The sequence below is a fragment of the Oreochromis aureus genome, linkage group 7 (assembly GCF_013358895.1).
Source record: "Oreochromis aureus strain Israel breed Guangdong linkage group 7, ZZ_aureus, whole genome shotgun sequence".
Taxonomy (NCBI): Eukaryota; Metazoa; Chordata; class Actinopteri; order Cichliformes; family Cichlidae; genus Oreochromis; species Oreochromis aureus.
The window spans coordinates 4,808,266-4,826,988 of record NC_052948.1 but is presented as its reverse complement, the minus strand read 5'-3'; the positions used below and the strand labels follow the sequence as shown (position 1 = coordinate 4,826,988).

At 42.3% G+C, this 18,723-nt stretch overlaps 3 protein-coding genes across 6 annotated transcripts in view; 1 reads left to right on the top strand and 2 right to left on the bottom strand.

The window, feature by feature from the left end:
• mob2a (MOB kinase activator 2a) overlaps nt 1-14,636 on the top strand; it is a 56,748-nt gene extending 42,112 nt beyond the window's left edge. For all 4 annotated transcript variants that reach the window (XM_031749230.2, XM_031749229.2, XM_031749228.2 and 1 more), the window contains exons 2-5: nt 6,571-6,731; nt 9,003-9,096; nt 12,273-12,397; nt 12,785-14,636. In XM_031749230.2, coding sequence (XP_031605090.1) covers nt 6,571-6,731; nt 9,003-9,096; nt 12,273-12,397; nt 12,785-13,098 — 694 coding nt within the window. In that variant the 3' untranslated portion in view covers nt 13,099-14,636. The remainder of the gene's footprint in view (nt 1-6,570; nt 6,732-9,002; nt 9,097-12,272; nt 12,398-12,784) is intronic.
• kcnj11 (potassium inwardly rectifying channel subfamily J member 11) lies at nt 14,486-17,018 on the bottom strand. Its single transcript, XM_031749238.2, has one exon. It carries the CDS (start codon nt 16,986-16,988, stop codon nt 15,816-15,818), a length of 1,173 nt encoding a protein of 390 aa, XP_031605098.2. The 5' UTR covers nt 16,989-17,018; the 3' UTR covers nt 14,486-15,815.
• An 800-nt stretch (nt 17,019-17,818) lies between these two features.
• Nucleotides 17,819-18,723, bottom strand: part of abcc8 (ATP-binding cassette, sub-family C (CFTR/MRP), member 8) — a 58,546-nt gene continuing 57,641 nt past the window's right edge. The window contains exon 39 of the mRNA XM_039614416.1: nt 17,819-18,396. Within this exon, the coding sequence (XP_039470350.1) occupies nt 18,259-18,396 (138 nt within the window). The 3' untranslated portion in view covers nt 17,819-18,258. The remainder of the gene's footprint in view (nt 18,397-18,723) is intronic.

The following is an 18,723-nucleotide window of genomic DNA, read 5'->3' as shown; positions in this document are numbered from 1 at the left end:
TGATGTGTAATTAGCCTTTTAGTTTATAAAAAAGAATTTTACTGCTATCTACTGGTCATGATATGAAGGCTCAGACTTAATACCTGAGGAATGCCTGACCCCAATATAAGGGTTAACTGTGTGTTTGTGTGTCATACAACGTGATAGAGCTACGCCAGTTATACAGAACAAATTCGTGTCCCCCCTCTTAGTGTCAGAGACCCACAGTCCAGTGTTGGTCAAGTTACTTGAAAAAAGTAATCAGTTACTAATTACTGATTACTTCCCCCAAAAAGTAATCCCGTTACTTTACTGATTACTTATTTTCAAAAGTAATCGATTACTTAGTTACTTAGTTACTTAGTTACTTTTTTAAAACACGATTTACAACCTGAATAGGTGATAAAGCGATAGATCTTTCAGCCCAATTCTACTTTTTTCTGCATAATTCATCATACAAAATGTAATCAAATGGAAAAGTCTCTTTTTAAAACTTGTTTTATTAGTTTTAATCTTTTAACTTTATGCATCAAGCAAAAATTAAATTATATGCAACATTCTCTGACTGGAAGAAATTTGTTTAACATTTAAACCTATTTTCTGCACATTCCAGCACATAAAATAAAATATTTTTTTGTGTTTACACTCACTCTTTCAAATAGATGCAAGTAAAACACAGCAGAAAATAAATAAAATCAAAGACTAGCGGTCCTGTTGCTCTATTTTCACCTGTAAAGCAGGACTGGGGTAGGCGGAGGAGGTTTACCCTGGTGCAGGTGTGCCGCAGCGGTCAGTGGAAGAATCCATGAGTTTTCTGTGAATTTCACATTACGTAGTAGTACACTCGGTGCTTGCTTGGAAGTTTAGGGTTTTTTCGCTGTAAAAAAAGTTTTCTTCCACGCACAACGGACATAATGTTTTTGTCACTTTTATGGAATCAAACTCAAAATAAGGTCAGTACTTCCACGCTTTAAACGCTGCATGCTACACTCTGTCGATATATTATGATCTGCAGACAGCTGTTGTCATGACGTCGCACTCGCCACGTCACTGTCATGAGGCGTTCTCGCAAAAAATCACGGTTTAGTAACGCAGTAAGCAGCGTTCCTACGTGAAAGTAACGGTAATCTAATTACCGTTTTGCAATAGTAATCCCTTACATTCGTTACTTGAAAAAAGTAATCAGATTACAGTAACGCGTTACAAGTAACGCGTTACTGCCCATCTCTGCCACAGTCATTATGACTGTGTTCCTCCAGGGGACAGACAGTCATGTTAATGCTGTGATGAAGGTTCCTGTTACTTTTCAAGTCTTCGGCCAGGTGTGTTTCTTTTCAAGCAGCAGCCCAAAGGGCACATGCCTCACATCCTGTGGTGTTTTATGAAGATGTGGAGAGGAATAGTGAGGGGACTCTCCACTATTGTAGGTTCGCTTAATATATTCTAGGCTGCATATTAAGAGCAGCAGCAGAAAGTGTTGTTGTACAGTATGTTGTCTTCTGCAAGATCTGTGGCAAGTAGAAACAAGTTTTTCTGCTCCTTCTTTCTTGCGAATTCAACCCCTGTGCTCAAGAAATTAACTGATCACCAAGAAACTACAGCCTTAATGTATTTGCCTCAGGGGTGATTGCGGGGAGGGCGAGTGGTAAAAACTAAATAAAATTACCCTGTTCGGGTTAACAAAGACACATAGTTTGGATTACATAAGGTGGGTGGCACCTTAGAGCTTGTTATAGCTTTTGTTTTAACCTATTTCCTCCATCAGTCAGTGATTCAATGCCCTTGACTTAGACGCTGGTATGAATAGAGGTTAGACAAAAGATGGCTTTTAGCTATTTCGCCTTACCTGTTCTTGTCTTTTTACAAGTAGATCGATCAGGGTGTAGAGAAATTTGCTTTATTTCAGTATTTTGCTTCCTGTTGTGTTAAATCAATTCAAGATTACACTCCCAATTCCTGTTACATGTTTGTTATTATGATGATGAGGCTCGAATGTGGTGCTCGCAGGGGTTTCTTGCATATTGTGCTAGACTGAGAGCCAGTAAATGGGATGTTTGATAGGATAACATGTAGAAGAAGAGGTAGCTAGGACAGGGCCAGTAGAGTGCGTGTGTGTGTGTGTGTGTGTGTGTGTGTGTGTGTGTGTGTGTGTGTGTGTGTGTGTACATTTACATATGTTTAGGTCTGCACTCTGGCTCCAGTTCTCATTTACTAATTTGCGTGGCTGCTTTCTCCCCCAGTAAAGGCGTTGATTAAGTGGTGACAGCTGCACTGTTGTAGTTTTTGTTTTCTTGTCCAAAAACTAAAATTGGCAAAATATTCAAACTATACTTAACTCTGAATAAGGCAATACTTTTCTGACTTACCAAGGCTGAACGTCAGGTTTAGTCGATGCTTAAGTCAGTCTCTTTTTTTAAGCTCTGTAATGGCTGCTGTGGTGGAGCTTTGGTGCGCTCAGACTGCTTGCTTTTTTCCCTCTTTGTGGTTTTTCAGGGCAGGGTGCCATTGGGTCTATTTAATTTAAGTCCTGAAATAGATCAGCAGACTTGGAGAAAGCTGCTTATTTAACAAAATAGCAGAGTTCATTCACTCCGTCCTGGTCTTATCATGAAATTTCAGTATTATCCCGGGTTTTATCACACTTGTTTTTTTTTTTTCTTCCTTTTTTAAAACTTGACTAGCATAATAATAGGCTTAGAAATGAGACTGTCACGTGTTTTTGAGGTCTGGGCATGTTTTATTTCCTCGCAATATGACCTTCAGTGGATGCCAGTGCTTTTTTTTGGGGGGGGGGTTGTTCTAAGAAGAGAACAGAGAGTTGCTTTATATTTATACATTTTTGTTTATTGTGCCAGTGCATTTGATTTTTTTTTTTATTAGTCAAATCAAAGCTCTTGATATAGAAAGCAGCTGTCTGAAAGAAAATGGTAAAAAAAATTTGTCAGTGTCACCCGACCAGATTGCATTAAATGCGTCCATATGCCATTCGTTGGATACCCCTGTTATCGAAAAAGCCAATTCAAGCAACAGTTGTGTAATATGTTGCTTGCTGGGAGCCAGAGGCTCAAGAGGACCATGGGTTTTGTTGAACAGGTTTTCTTTGTTTGTGTTCAGCTCACAGAAAAACCAGTAAAAACTGAAAATGTTGGGTTTTTTTTTTTTTTTTTTTTTTTTTTCCAAGCATTAATGTCAGTGATTTGGTGATATGGGGTGATTAACTATGGAAACAAGAAGTCGGCATGGTCTGAATACTCCTGAAGCAATTTAGTCGCCAATTTATGGTGTTAGAGAAACTACTGTAGTAAATTCTCCAAGATAGGGCCACATTACCGCACTATCCGATGGCACGATTAATTGGAACCAGATTCTGGTAATGAGATGGACTTGCTTTTGGCGCACCTGCAAGAGGGTTCCCCCTTTCTGTTAGATGAGCCTTTTGTAAGAACCAAGCGTATTCAGGATTGATTTGGCCCACAGTCAGAAAATAATCAGCAGTTAACATTTGCACGTCATGTATATGCATGTTTGGCTTGGTTGATGCTCGTGTCTACACAAACAGTCTTTCAGACCAGATAGAACTTGCTTCTTCTAGTTTTTCTCTGGTGGGATCAGGCTCACGACACAGCTGTTGTCACCAGCTGGGTTAGTGGGGCTACTGCTAGGGGTGTGTGTATGTGTCGTCTGTGCGCGCAACACACACAGTGCATTTGCTCTGTACTTTTGGTTTGTACAAGAGGAAAGGTAGTGAGAGAAGATGGCTTGATGGTGGGGGAGGTGGCATTGCTGGGAAAAGTGAAAGGGTGAGAGTGGATAACGGATGGAGTTGAACAGCTGTCGGGTCAGTTACTCCACAGCTCTGCAGCACTGTACTTTGCCTAACCTGTGTAACAGCCCTATTTCCTTTTTGTTTTCATTGCAGATAAACACCAGCAGGTTTCTTCCTGCTTCTCACCATCCACTCGTAAATAAATCAGGTTTACATGTATCTCTCTATTATGAGGCCATATCGTAGACCTGTTTCTGCTGGTGCCAGGCACACGTTCCTTTTCTCCTCCACACTCCTGACTTCTGGATTGCCCTGATCTGCCCCTGATCTGGCGAGGAGAAAGAGGCATCTGATGCCTTTTATGGCAAAAACTTGCCTTGGAGAACATTACCAATCAGAAGGTTGTGTGAAGGGAGGAGTGCTGGCAAAGAGGAAGTTTTCTTTATCCTAAAATAAACTAATGGCTGCAGACCATCACCTCCCCTTATCCTCAAATATTCATAAGAACTGGAGGAGGCAATTGTGTGGGAAAATTATGAAATTACAAAGAGAAAGGCAGGAAATGGCTGAGTGAAACAATGTTTTCAAAAGGATCCTTTCACAGGACCTGACCAGTTGTTCTGAAAGGCTTAGCAAAGCCTTTGAAAAGTTGCGAGAGCTTATGGTATCCAAAGATGAAGCTCTTTCGTCGGGAAAAGCTTTTTCACGTGATAGAACATGTAGCTTACAGCGCAAAACCACACAGACCACATGAATCTGTCTGTGCCCTCATGAGAGGGAAGGAGGGGTATTTTCTGTTTGTTTTGGCTAGAGGAAGGAAGCAGATGGCGATAAGGAGATATGAAAAAAAAACAAGCACTTGAAGGAACTTTAAATGTGAAAAAAGGATTGGCAATTAAAATGTGACTCGGTACAGTTCATAGTGTGGGGTAAATTGAAAGCTGGTTGGGCAGGACAATTAAGAGCAAGTCTAGATAGTTGCAGTTTACAGTTGCACTGTACCTACGTCGTAGATTCAAAGTACAGTGTAAATGGTGCTGTGAGGAGAGAAGGATGGGAGGAAAGGACAGGAAGAGATGCCTTAAGATGGATGAGTGGAGCAACTGGAGAAAGTAGCCTGTCATTAATAATTAACCATCAGTGTGTAATCTCCAGTGTCCTTGTGGTTTTAGTTTTGTTTTTTATAAATGACGATAAAAACAAGCTCAGGTACTGCCTGACGGAAACATCCGAATAATTTCCCAACAAACAAGAACCTTTAGCACCTTGGTACCCTTTGCTGTGTGTCTGAGTGTGACTATGCAAGTGTGAGTCTTTCAGTGTTTTCAGACGCATCCAGAAGACAGTTTACAGCTAAGCATTTGTCTGACAGATAAATTAGGAGACAGTGAACATGTAAGGAAATGGGGGCGGGGGGTCTTAAACATTTACAAAGTAAAAAGCTCCAGGGCTCTGTATCTGTCTGTATTATGTTGACATGCCTTTCCTTGTTTGCTGAGGTGGAAAGCTGGGTGATGCTTCCTGGAGAATGGAATTAAACAGTGAAAGGCTTTTGAACACGGAGCTCTGGCCAAGAGGCCTCGTGCTTTACAGTCCAGTCGTGTTTTGAAAGTGTTTATTAGTTCCCATGGATATCAGCTGGGCCTGTGTTGATCATTCCTCCTTGCTCCATTCCTTTCTACTTCTGCCTGCTCTCTTTTGCCCTTCTATGCTCTTCTTCCATGAATGTAATACCCTTTTTCATGCAGAAAAACAAGCCAATTAACTTTCCTCCTGTAAACTCCAGTGGGGTGAGCTGTGAATAGGAAGTAAAGGAGAGAAGGCAAGAGCCGAGAACACATTGATGGATCATTGTGTTTGGACAGAGGGTGTGGAGAGAAGAGGATGAGGGGAATTAGCAATAAGTTCAAGAAGGCTGGAAATGAAGGTCAGCAGTAGCACAATAAATTTACCTCCTTTGTCCTTAAGCAAACCAAAACAGCGTAGCACTGGCAAGTAGGAGTGAAATAAAGACGTATGTATAATTTGAGAAGAATAATAGTCTTTACGGGGTGTGGAAAGACTTGAATGGAATACCAAATTAAGCTGGGTATTATTAGTCCTAACTTTTAAAATTGTGAAAAAGGAAGATGGGTGGACAGTTGATTGTGCAAAGTCTGCTGCTTGTTAAGATTTCCAACCTTTAACCCAGGAAGGCAGTGCCTTCACTGAGCAGGAGCTGAGGGAAGAAAGGGCACAGCCCTGGGAACTCTGGCAGAGTGCAGTATCACATTGCAGCACTAAAACTAACAGTGGAAGTACAAGGCGCTGGAGATGGCTGCCTTTATAGAAGCTATTCTACAAACATTCGGTATTGAGCCAGACTTGGAGGATAGGTACAGTAACAAAGGGCTCTTTTGTTTGGTCTCTTTAGGCTGCTGTTAATCAAACGATGGAAAAGTCACAGAACGTTTGTGTTTCGTAACTGATATTTTTGCAATCTGTTATGCATTGGATGCATACCAGTTATTTTATGCTGACTTCCCTGTTTATCAGTGGAATTTTACTGAAGTACTAACTTAGGCTGTTTTGTTTCTATATTTACTGTTGGCTTATCATTTGACCAGCTCATCTTGAAAGGCTGGTTGTGTAGAATATATGTGTTTTTTTTTTCAGCAGCCTGAACAACTTTCATTCTTTACAGACTCAAACTAAACTGTAGTTTTACAGCTGGCATAAATCTCAGGCGCTTGTAAATTTCTTCTCCCACTTCACATTATCTTGTATTTGCCTTATCAGCACCCTTATCATTTTATTAATCTGCCCTCTTGTCTTCTATATTCCAGGAAGTCCAAAACGAAGCCAAATGGAAAGAAGCCACCAGCAGAGGAGAAGAAACAGTACTTGGAACCAGAGTTCACGAAAGTCCGCGTGGTGGACTTCGACCTTAAGGAACTGGTGGTGCTGCCCAGAGAGATAGATCTCAACGAATGGCTAGCCAGCAACAGTGAGTGCCTTTGACTGTGGTAGTCGTGACAAATTTGAACAATAGAGTTGGACACTTGTTAGATGCTCAGCATTTAAAAGACATTTAGTGAGGTCCGTATTCATTGATCGAGCTTGGTGTTTACACCCACTTGTAACGTTTTCTCGGGGGCTTGGAATTGCTTTCCACATCTATATGCGCTTGTCACTCACCTGGATATAACAAGTAGGACAAGGGAGCTAAGCCTTTAACATGATCCAGGCCTGGCACAGTTTAAAGACTGTTCCCAGTGCAACACTACACGCCACCATTTACAGTCACTCTGTGCAGCGTGTCAGCCTTTACCAAAATGTATATTTGCCATTTTGGGCATCACTTCTGGAGTTTACTCAGCTTTCTATGACCTGGCAGCTGGATCAGTCTCAGACTTTCTTTTTGACTTTGCTTTGGTTACATATCCAAACCACTACGGTGCATGCAGGGGGATGGGGGGAATTCTTCTTTCCTTTTTATTTTAGCTAATAAAACACTGTTGCATAACAACAGACATGTGATTTCACATGCCCATAAGTTTGTCATCATGAAAATTAAGTTATACAAGCTTGCATATATCAAATCAGGGCTCATAAAATAAAACACCGAGGCTAGCGATTTTCCAGTCGGGCTAACAAAATCTATCTCAGCCCTGCCCGTCCGGGCTATCATGAAGAAAAATTTCACATGATTTTGCCGAAAATAAGTTTGTCGGCATCGATGAGCCACTGCCAATATGTGACATATTGAATTAATTTGTGCTTGTTTCTTGCTTTCACTTTCACAAGCGCAAACAGTGTATAGAGAGCGGCAGCACTGATTGGTGAGTGACGATATTGCGCAAATTCCTTGACATCGTCTTATCATTAGCTTACTATTCAAAGCGTGACAAGTGAAATCTCCCACAGCAAGCTTAAACCAGGATCGCTGAGTGTTAGTTAAATACGGTGTAAAAGCAGCAGGATTTGTTTAGATTTTTTCTGCTTCAGGTCAGGGTGCACAGCCAAAATAAAAACCACAAACGGAAAAATGACAAATCAGATGTCAGCTCAGCTTTTTTTTACTGGACAAAAAATGTGGCTTATGACCAGCAAATTCAGGCTTCTATGTTGTGAGGGAAAAAAATGTGACCCCATCCATGGGAACTAGTGGGATGGTAGTTTAATCAAACAATGGGAATAACCAAGAGATCTGAAAATGAAAATCTATATAATACTACCATTGTCTTATTTCAGTTTTGCAAACTTCAAAAAAGCAAATGGCCTCCATTGGTTGACATTTTGACCAGTGGAAATTTCAGATTCAGGATCTGACACTGACTGATTCATGTTCTACACAGTTCTTACTGTTCATGAAATTTCTGGAGATGAGTTGATTACTGTGATTTTATACAGTTGTTGGAGTAACCTTTCTGATTAATTTTTGTTTCCATTACAATATTATACTTTAATTTAGTATTGTAAAGGAAACAAAAATATGTCTCTTTTTAGAAGACTACTTAAATTTTGGGGGCTACCAAAAACTGAAACCTCACGCTACAAGTAAGATATCCATCAGTGACTGAGGTTTAGCTTCCAGGAAACTCAGTTGGGTGGAGCAATGTTTAGATTTTTTTTTTCTTCTTGTAACCAAATAAATAATGATGTCATTTTTACTAAATATTTTCCAACTTCAGGCATTGAAAAAGCATGTTGACTAGTGGGAGTTGAATAGCAAGAGAAAGAAAATCCTATAATACTCTATTACTTATTTCCTTTGTAAAAATTGGTTGACATTTTGCCCAGCTCCTGTTTTGATTTCATTGGGAGTCCCTTTTGTGCTTTTTAAAAAATGTATAAGGCAAATAAGATAGTGCAGGACGGGTTTTACCTAACATGCAGCATGTTGAAAATAGTTTTCTTGAGTCCGTATGCTCTGTTTGTTTCAGGTGAATAAGGCAGTTGTCAATACCTGTCTGTTTTAGGTGAATGCTTGTCAAAGCCTCCTCCCATTCTTTGTGTGCATCAGAAACAAAACCATCTTTTGAAGGATGTGGTAACTGGAATTAGTGTGTGCGCATGTGACTCTTACTGCCCACTAAGCATTGCGTATACAATTTTAGGTGTGTCCTCATGAGCCAAAGAAGAACGTGACAATAACATATCTTCTTACGGTCATTCACCCACTGGCATACCAATATTTGCTTGTGCATTAGTGTTGTTATAATTCCTGTGTTGTGGATGACCAACAGTCTTGTGCTCTCTCATCTCTTTCCCACAGCAACAACATTCTTCAATCTTATCAACCTTCAGTACAGCACTATCTCAGAGTTCTGCACTGGGGAGATCTGTCAAGCCATGACGGCCTGCAACACGTAAGTTATCGCCCACACTTCTGGTTTATTCATCACTCACCTGGAGAGCCCTTATTGGTTTATTCATCAGAAATCTGGTGTCCTATTGGATAATTCATTAAGTGACGCTTCTCTGGTCAGCAAGGGCGAACTCACAACCCTGAGGAGATGCTCGGTCTTCTAACTACCCACACAGTATAGAAATGTGTATATTTTAAAGCTTTCAAGGAGATCTGTTGAGCTCATCTGAAGCTTCATATTATTTTTGGAATTTATTTGCACAATTGGCAGTTCGAAAATGATCCTTATTTTACACTAGTCCTTCCTGTTGGTTCTCAGGTCTGGGAAGGGGGCCTTTAAGGCCACTCACCCCTTAAGTCAACTTTTTTCTGATTGGCTGCCCCTCACAAACAGAAGGTTAGGGCTGCTGTGCTTTGATGTGCTTAGATGTTGCACCCAAGGCATGGCCTTTTTAAGCACCAGTTTTCCTCTTTTCATTATTATCACTGGCTTGCACAGACGAAAACCTGATATAGTCTGGCAAATGTAGAGTCCACATGCTAATAACTGTACCCTGGGCCAGCTTCAGCTTCAATTGCGGTCCAGCCTGTGATTTTTGCTGCTGTCTGAACTCTGCTAATATCATTACACTCACATCACACACACATTTCCTTGATTCTCTGATCAAAGTGTCACCAGGATGTCTGCCTTTAATCTCTTGCCATTTGTAAGCAATCGGTTCCAGTCCAGGGGCTGAAATCTGTATCACTCTGAAGTCACCCCACAGGATATTTTTTTAAAACTTGTCACGTTTTTAGACCCATACCTTTTGTCCTCAACTGGTTTATCACTACTATGTGAAGTAAATTAGGCATATCTTTACATTAGTTTGTTTAGGATAATCCTAACATAGAAGTCTCATGTTAACACAAGGGGAGGATGACTAACTCTTAAGTATTTATTGAACTAGCCTCCCCTGTTCAGGTGGCGTGCAGTCTTTTTATGAGGCCTTGACTCTTAAAGAGAGGCCCTCTTTTCCCCTGTGTCTGCTGAAGGCTCAAAAAACCAGATTAGCCACACTTTGAAAAACCACAATAATCACTAAACACCTCCTAACACATTCTAAGTAATGTAATCACTCAAGCCGAATTCTGAGAGATAGACAAACAACCTGGTGTTTGACAGTAATCATGAGTTCAGCTGTGAGACAGTGGCGTTTTCCGCTGTTGTCACCTTAAGCTACTGCTTCTAACCCACACCCTGACAAATAAGACAAACATGTTTCACCTGCGGTATGTAAACGGAGGAGGCGTTGGAGCAGATTAACAGGTTTTTGTTTGTGCCGTTTGTCGAGCAGTAAAACAGAGTTAATGTCTTGAATATTAAAGACGCAGAGTTGAAGTGACAATGAATATGGTTTGTTTAATGACTCCTCTGAATCCTAAATGTAGGCCCAACATTTAGGATTGTACCTTTCTCTGCTGCCTGGTGCCCAGCACACCCCGCCTTTTCCTGCCTATGCAGGATCTGGCATCGCGCCGCACTCTGTGGTTAAAACTGACTGAGGCCCAGTCACAGCAGCAGCGTCAGTGCCCCTGCCCAAGGGCAGAGCTGAGCACTATTTTTGGAAGAAAATGTTTCCATGAGCTCTGAGGAAACAGAACCATTTGGTAACTATTTAGACCCATTTTGTGTGGGTGGGTGGATAGAAGTGCTCACTGTGTTCACTATACATTGAGTTCTTATAGATGGTTCCAGTTTAGATTCTGTTTATGAAAATACACCCACTTCTTCAGCATTGTTATAAAAACATACGTCATTAACAAAGAATAAAAAAACATTATCCAGTCACTTAGCTCGAAGCTAAACTGACAAAATCTGTTGCGTTCACTGCACAGTCAGTTTTTGTGTAAGTCAGTATTTTTTTTTTTTTAAAAAGGAAGGAAGGAAATTACGAAATACAATTAAGGCAAAACTTGCAGTAGACAGAAAGTTGAAAAATGCATAAAGTAATGTTTTATAAAGTCTCCTGAATTTGTTAGATTTACTTAATTTGATCTTGTTTTGGGATCAAATCTTTATTTCTTCTCACATCTTTAGAGGTGCTCGTTGTACACACATTCAACAAAAAGCCAAGGACACTACATAACAGACAAAGTAAAGGTTAAGCAAAAGCAAATTATATTTGAAAAGCTGTCTGTGTCCCGTTAATGAAGTCTGACTTAAATCACTGTGTTATCTGTACCATGTCTGCTCGTCTCTGTGTATTTAGCAGCACAGGAATATTTGTGGTTTAGCCAGTCTCCCACATGCACACAGTATTAGACTGTCTGTCTGTTAGTGTATTGTAAGTGTCATGTCCTGCTGTTGTGGTCAGTAGTTGGCCTCCTGGAGGATCAGCTATGTGGACACTTTACATTCCTCAGGTTTTGTTATGTCTGCCCCGCTGCCTCCCACAGCCGCACTGCAGACCGCTACACCTGCATTCACATTTTATCTGCTTATTAACTGACCTTTCCAACTCAGAGATCATCTCTGGTCCCTGTGGTTATTTTACCATTTCGGTCTCAACATCTCGTCTCCTGACAGCCCGCAAAAAGCCGCCTGTGGCTCATTCATCTATCTCTAAGGTGCCTGCTGACCTCCCGTTTGACCTTTTGTTAACCATGTTTCCAAGCCAGCCGCTTACAATTCAGTTATCTGAGTCAGCCCCCGCGGAAATGTTTGCCCAGCAGCAGGACTGACGGGGGATCAGTGTCAGCAAGAGGCAATGTGGCCCGATCAGGAAATTAAAACTCAGAGTCACGGGATCCGCTGTAGCCAAAAAATGCAAACATAATATCTAGTTTGTACATAAGATTGCACATTTGACGTATCACTTTCAGTCATACAGTGATACTCTGATTAGAGGTCTGGGTTTTTTCTCGATGAGGAAACCAAGCAGGTGATTTTTCATGAGCCAATTGTCACTTGTGTTATTTTATCTTCCTGCTTGTTCGTTTCTGTTCCAGCAAATACTTTTGTCTGAGCTAATGCTGCTGCTACATGAGCCACACACATTCTTTCAGCAGCATTCATTATGATTATTAAAGCTCTGATTGCTGCTGTGTAATCGCATCCTGTTCTCCATTCATATGTCTTAATGTTGTTGTAATAACAGGGATTGTGACATTTCCTCTGTGTTGCTCCCTTTCTAGAATATACTACTGGTATGATGAGAAGGGGAAGAAGACGAAGTGCACTGCTCCACAATATGTAGACTTTGTAATGAGTCTTTGTCAGAAACTGGTCACAGATGAGGAAATCTTTCCCACAAAATATGGTGAGTGTGGGCCTGAGCAGCTCTGAAGTGTTAAAGCACTTTACTTCCCCCTGCTGGTGCAGATGTGGAAGTGTAGGGTACCATAAATCAGCAGCAGTCCAGTGAGCAACAGCAGGAAGAAATTGTAGATTCCAATCAAATTTTATGCCAAACTTATGAGTCTTGGTATTATTTATTTTTAACTTTATTAACTAAGCAATGAATATTATCAGCGCTTTTTAAATAACTCACTTTTAATGCAAACCTACAACAGAGCTGCATCTTTAGTTTTGCATTCACACCAAGTTATAATATTTTATTCAGGGACTGGCAAAACGAGCCAGTTTATAATACTGCCAAAGGCTCAGTCATTTAGTCATTATTGTTACTGTCTTTTTCTCGCTTCAGGCAAAGAGTTCCCCAACTCCTTTGAGTCCTTGGTAAAGAAGATCTGCCGGTACCTGTTCCACGTGCTGGCTCACCTCTACTGGGCGCACTTTAAAGAGACGGTGGCTCTGGAACTGCAGGGCCACTTGAACACTCTGTATGCACATTTCATCGTTTTCGTAAGGGAATTCAACCTGGTCGACCCCAAGGAGACCTGTATCATGGACGACCTGTCCGAAATCCTCTGCACCCCTGCCCCGCTGCCAGCACTAACCCCGGCCCCCTCCGCCACAGCACCCTCCCCTTCTTCACAAAACCACGTGACGGAGAGATGAGCGGGGGCGGTGGTGAAACGGCAGCCGCGGGGGTGTTAGAAGATCAGATGGAGAAGGACAGACAGCCAGGCCCCCTTCCTTGGTGCAAGCAGGACTTAAGAGACCTTCCACTACCCTTATATTTCGCTACAACTCCAACCAACCAGCCGGAAGGAAAGGGGGGGAGGGGGGATTTTTCAAGGGGGAGGGTTGGGGTGGCGGGGGAGGGGTTTGTCACGCCAGCAGGAATTGGCGTGAGCGTTCCTCCGAGGGACAAATTCCTCCCACCTTCTCTGCAATTTAAACTAGGAACAAAAAGTATGTGTATGTTTTATTTTTTTGGTTTTTATTTTCTTTTATTTTTTGTTGACTTTTTATTTTTGGTTTGAGAGGGAGGTGCAGTGTGTTTGTCAGCACTTCACCTCCCTCTGTCCTCTGCCTAACATACAGTACAGGAAGGGGGGCTCTGCTTTGCTTCGACCTACTATTGTACAGTGTTGTTGATGTGTGGAGAAGAGGCATCTCTGCTGACTTGTGGGCTTGTCCTTCCCTCCTTCGGCAGTGGGAGGCGGCCTACAGGTGCACGGCCACTACCCTGGCCAGTAGGGAGCCATGTTACTGCCTGACAGGGGCGATACTAGCCAATCACTGTTTTGGGTTGTTTATGTGGGGGATGATTAAAGCGCTTCCTACTCAGGACCTGAGAGAATAGTCACTGCTGCCAGAGAGACTCTACTCATTTTCATTCTCTATCCCTTGTTCACCAGACTGCTCAGACAGATGTCGATTGTGTTTAACTACAATATAGTCAAATAATCACCAGGGGAACCCCTTAACAAAAAATATCCCAGAGCCTACCTTTAGAGGGCAGCAAAGATGTGGAGGATGCCACAGAAACAGGGAGACGAAGAAGAGAATATAAAGATTGTATGAGAGATATTTAATCCTATCAGAGAATCGGGACTTTGAGACAGATTGGTGCCTGTATAAGGTGAATCAGAGCTGTTTGCTGGTGTCTGACACAGCAGCAGCCCCTTAACCCACCAACAACATCTCCACCCACTCACTCCAGCAGCACAGAAGGACAAAGACATGAGGTAATGTCTGCAGGCGCAGAGAGGGGGAGAGAGGGACGGAGTGAGAGGTGAGGGCAATGGTGTGACGCTGCTCTGCTGTTTAAACCAGTAATTCCAGTGCAAAATAAAAGTTATTTTATTTTTACCAGTCCCTTTAAATTTGCTTTTTTTATATATATATCAGAGGAAAAATTACTTTGGAAATGATCACAGTATCATTACACATGTATAGAAAATGCACAGTCTGCTTGGACTTTACTGTACAAAGAATCACAAGCGGGTTCTGTCAGAAATAGCCTCTGTATGGAGGAGGATTGAATTTATAATTCTCCTTTTTTTTTAATTTATTTTAACTTTTTTTGCAGGGTTCCTCAGTTCTGGCTCTTGTTTTTATGTATTTTAATTATTAACTAAGTTAAAAGCAATTTAATATTTTAAGCTCTGCGGATTATAATCTAATAAAAGAGAGAAATGCCAGCTGTCTCTGTGTCTTTGTTTGTTTTTGTTTTTTGTGGAAATTGAAGAAGCAGCCTTGAAGCATTGAAGAAGATTGTCTTAGGTGATCATTTTAATGGGAACGCCGCCAACTTCCCACTGGAATTTTTGTTTCCCCCTTGCTCCTAACATAAAATACTACTCCGCATGTGTTAACCCTTTTGTAATGGCGATCAGAGGCTCTTTAGTATGACGAGGAGTTTGTTAGAATGAATGGAAGATGGGAAGCAGGCAAGAGATGCCGTCTTTTTTGGAGAATGAAGAATCCACGGTTTTCTTCTGTTTGGCCTCTGTGGAGACCTCGAGGGCAGTCTGGCTTCTTGTCTGTTTTGGGAGAAAATGCCAAAACCTTTGGTAGAGAGACTTTGTGGAAGGGTGCATATGAAAGAAACTTGAAAGGCGGTAACTAGAGGGAGGTCATACTTAAATATAACACATTCTCATTCATGGTGCTTCCATAATAAATATATTTTATACTTTACGTCTCGCCTTTTTTCTGCAAGTGGAAAATGCGATCTCATAAAATTTAAATGATTCTTTTGACTGTACTGTGGGAACTGTAAGATTTGTTTGATCCAACCTATAGAGTTGGGTTTGGGTATGATTGCTTCTGCAGCCCGGATCTTTGACTGTTTGTATTTTAATCTTTGTCAAAGTAGCTGGCAGCTATGTTGCCATCGACAAGAGTAATGAAAAACTAGTGCAGATTTTTTTTTTTTAATGCTACAGCCTACTGTGCTATTACTTATGCTGTGTAAAATCAGGGGATATACTAATGAGTTCTTCCGCATATTGAGAACGCCTTGCTTAATTGTGGGAGTGCCTCATTATTCTAATTTAATTTCCTTCTTGTGCCTCTCCATTCACAACACCATTTCTAGCAGCGTTCTTTTATTTATTTAGGACACATGCAGTCAATTTTTTGTTTAAATAAAAGACAAGGTGATTCACACTTGATACAGCAGTCACTTCTAATCATCAGTGCATTCTATCTCGCGCATTTTCACGCTGACCCTGAGTATAAAAGCAGAGAATATATGCTGATTGTTGATTACAGGTAATCCCTACCATATGTTATAAAATAAATATGATTATCTGAATTAATAACCACCAATCTTAGACAGTTAACTCTCATACAAAATGCTCGCAGACATGATTTGCACACTCTTAATCGTGAGTTTTCATGGTCTCCAGCCTGGACCTTCGAGCCACGACGGAGCCCCGACGTCTTCTTACAGACGCCCGCAAGGTGACGCCCTCGGTCAGTTTAAACCGAGCGATGCCACCTGCCTCATCCAGTTTCTTAGCGCTGCAGCACGGTGTTGGGACCTTCATAGTGTTGCCAAACTTGGAGTAGTCCACTGCGTACATGCCGTCCTCCTCGGACACTGTAGGCACAAAGCGCTGTCCCCACAGGATCTCCTCCGACACGTAGGACGTCCTGGCCTGGGTGGTGATACCGGTGGTTTCCACCACCCCCTCCAACACAACGATCACCTCTATGTCTTGGAGTAACAGATCAGAGGCGGAAAGGTCGTAAAGGGGACTGTGCTTGTCAATTATGTGACAGATGATGAGGGGAGATACCAAGAAGATGCCATTGGTACCCACTGGGTTATCCATGTGTATGTCGATTTGGTCTAGTGGCACCACCTCACCCTCCTCCGTGGTGGTTCTCTTGACAACCTGCATTCGGACGGTGGCGCTGATGATCATGCTTTTCCTCAGATCCCCGATGCGAACCATAAAGCAGAGCTTGTTGTTTCTGACGGAGATAACGGCGTGTTTGCTGAAAATGAGCGTCTCTGCGCGCCGGTTGGCCTGAGCGGTTTTCATGAAGATGCAGCCGAGCATGATGGCGTTGATAACCAACCCGACGATGTTCTGCACGATCAGAATGATGATAGCGGAAACGCATTCCTCCGTTATCATCCGCCCCCCGAAGCCGATGGTCACCTGGACCTCTATAGAGAACAGAAACGCGGAGGAGAAGGAGTGAATATCCGTTACGCACGGGATAAAGTCGTCTGCGCTCTGGTCCAAGTCGCCGTGCGCAAACGCAACGAGCCACCAGATCATTCCAAAAAGGAGCCAGCTGCACAGAAACGACATGGTGAAAATGATGAGCGTGTGAAGCCATTTTAAATCCACGAGCGTTGTAAACACATCCTGCAAGAATCGGCCCTGCTCTCGGATGTTGGTATGCGCTACATTGCATGTGCCGTTCTTGGAGACGAACCGAGCCTTTCCCGCTTTCGCCTTGAACTTGGGCTGCAGAACATCTTCGGCCAAACGTGTAAGCAAGTAATCTTCAGGAATGAGTCCTTTCCTGGACAACATAGCGCTCCCATGCTACGTACCCACAGCCGTTTCGCTTTGAAGGTGCTGCCTGCTTGTGCTTGGATGAAAAAAATGAATTTTTCTCCTCTCTCCCGGTGACTTCTCTTACTAGCCGGTACTCACCGGTGCGGTGTCAGCTCTTCGGCAGCTGTCGGGCGCAGGAAGGGAGAGCCTTGTTGTGCCCTGTTTTCTGAAGGTATGTGTGCTCCTCACGTTGCCTCCAGATCAGGCGCCTCACAACCGCCAAATCCCATGAGAAGATTCTTCTAGCAGCTCCGCAGCTGCCGCCGTCACTCACAAAATAGAGCGACCAGGCGTAGTTGTGCCACACCGCTTTGTTCCCATTGAGATCTCCATCTACCGCTGCGTTGGTACGCACGTAAAGGAAATCGAGTGAGATGGGAAATGTTCCTTCTGTCGCCGCGTAATGGGCCTCTGAGCTGAGTTTTATCACATTTGGATGAGGAGGCAGGCTCATGAGGCGCAGTTGGCTCTTTGCTGATCTCGCTACTTCGCTATAGCTTGGTAACGTGAGAAGGAGACGATGTGAGGTGGAGAGGCAGTCCCTCCCTCCCTCCACCACCACCACTACCACCAGAGTGGTGCCCTTCCTTTCATTTTCAATGAGAATGCAGGAGAGACCAGGACGCATTAAGAACTGTTCAGCCGTGTAGCCTCTATGCCACAGGCAGCTTATTATGCGATCATATAATGGTCAGAGTGTTTGTTGAAAACTTAACATTAGGCACTAGCAGGCAGTGGGCTGGTCAACCACAGAAACCAGATCTTCTCTTTTTGTTTTGTTTTGTTTTCAAGTCCTGACCTCCCCCCCCCCATCTCTGAGCCCTTCCCAGCTTTATAAATTTCTATTGTCAGATTGTCAGTGTTCACTCCATCAAGTGCAGCCTCAATCCCACCAGAAGCACACGAAGAATGTTTATAGCATGCTTTGTTTCTGGCAGTGTGCATTTATTTGTTTGCTTAGCTCCAGGTCATTTTAAATCTACAATCCCGTGATGACTAATCAGTTTCAAACAGCAAGTTTAACACATGCCCAAAACACACTTTTCGTCATAAACCCCAATCTCACTGCACAAATAACTCTGGACACACACTTTCAGGATAATTTATGTTTTATTAACAAAGCATTAACATTCTTATGTACAAATATAATACAACATGATTAAAAAATAAAAGGAATATATTCCATGGGATCAATTGCACTTTGAATGTCTTCCTTTAATGCTTCCACGCTCTTCCTCTTCTTGTGCTACTTGTCTGCTTGCACAAAGGAGGCGAAGACGCTGTCCTCCTTGTCCAGCAGAGCCTGGGGTCTGTCGTACTCAAGGATGATCCCCCGCTTCATCACGATCACCAGGTCGGCATTGAGGATGGTGTGGACGCGATGCTGCGTGACAGAGCAGAACAAAGTAATTACTGCAGTGAGCAGTCGAGCGAATGCTAGATCACTTGGACTGTTTAGAAACAAAGCTGCAATAGAAAAAGCTGTATGCACATCTTTATATTGGCTGGTAAATTAAGTGTGTGGTTGCATCCACAGTAAATACCAGAGTTCATCAGGTTTCTATCTGTTTGCCTTTTTTTCTTAAATAAATCATGAGAAATATCAAAAGTGAGCACTACGCATTTTACCATACATTTTTTACCTCTTTTATTACTCCATAATGTAATTGCAATAACAAAGAATAAGACCAGAAACATGCCGTGATTTCCT

Coding starts and splice junctions, on each gene's coding strand:
- kcnj11 (XM_031749238.2), bottom strand. CDS start 16,988: ATGTTGTCCAGGAAAGGACTCATTCCTGAAGATTACTTGCTTACACGT.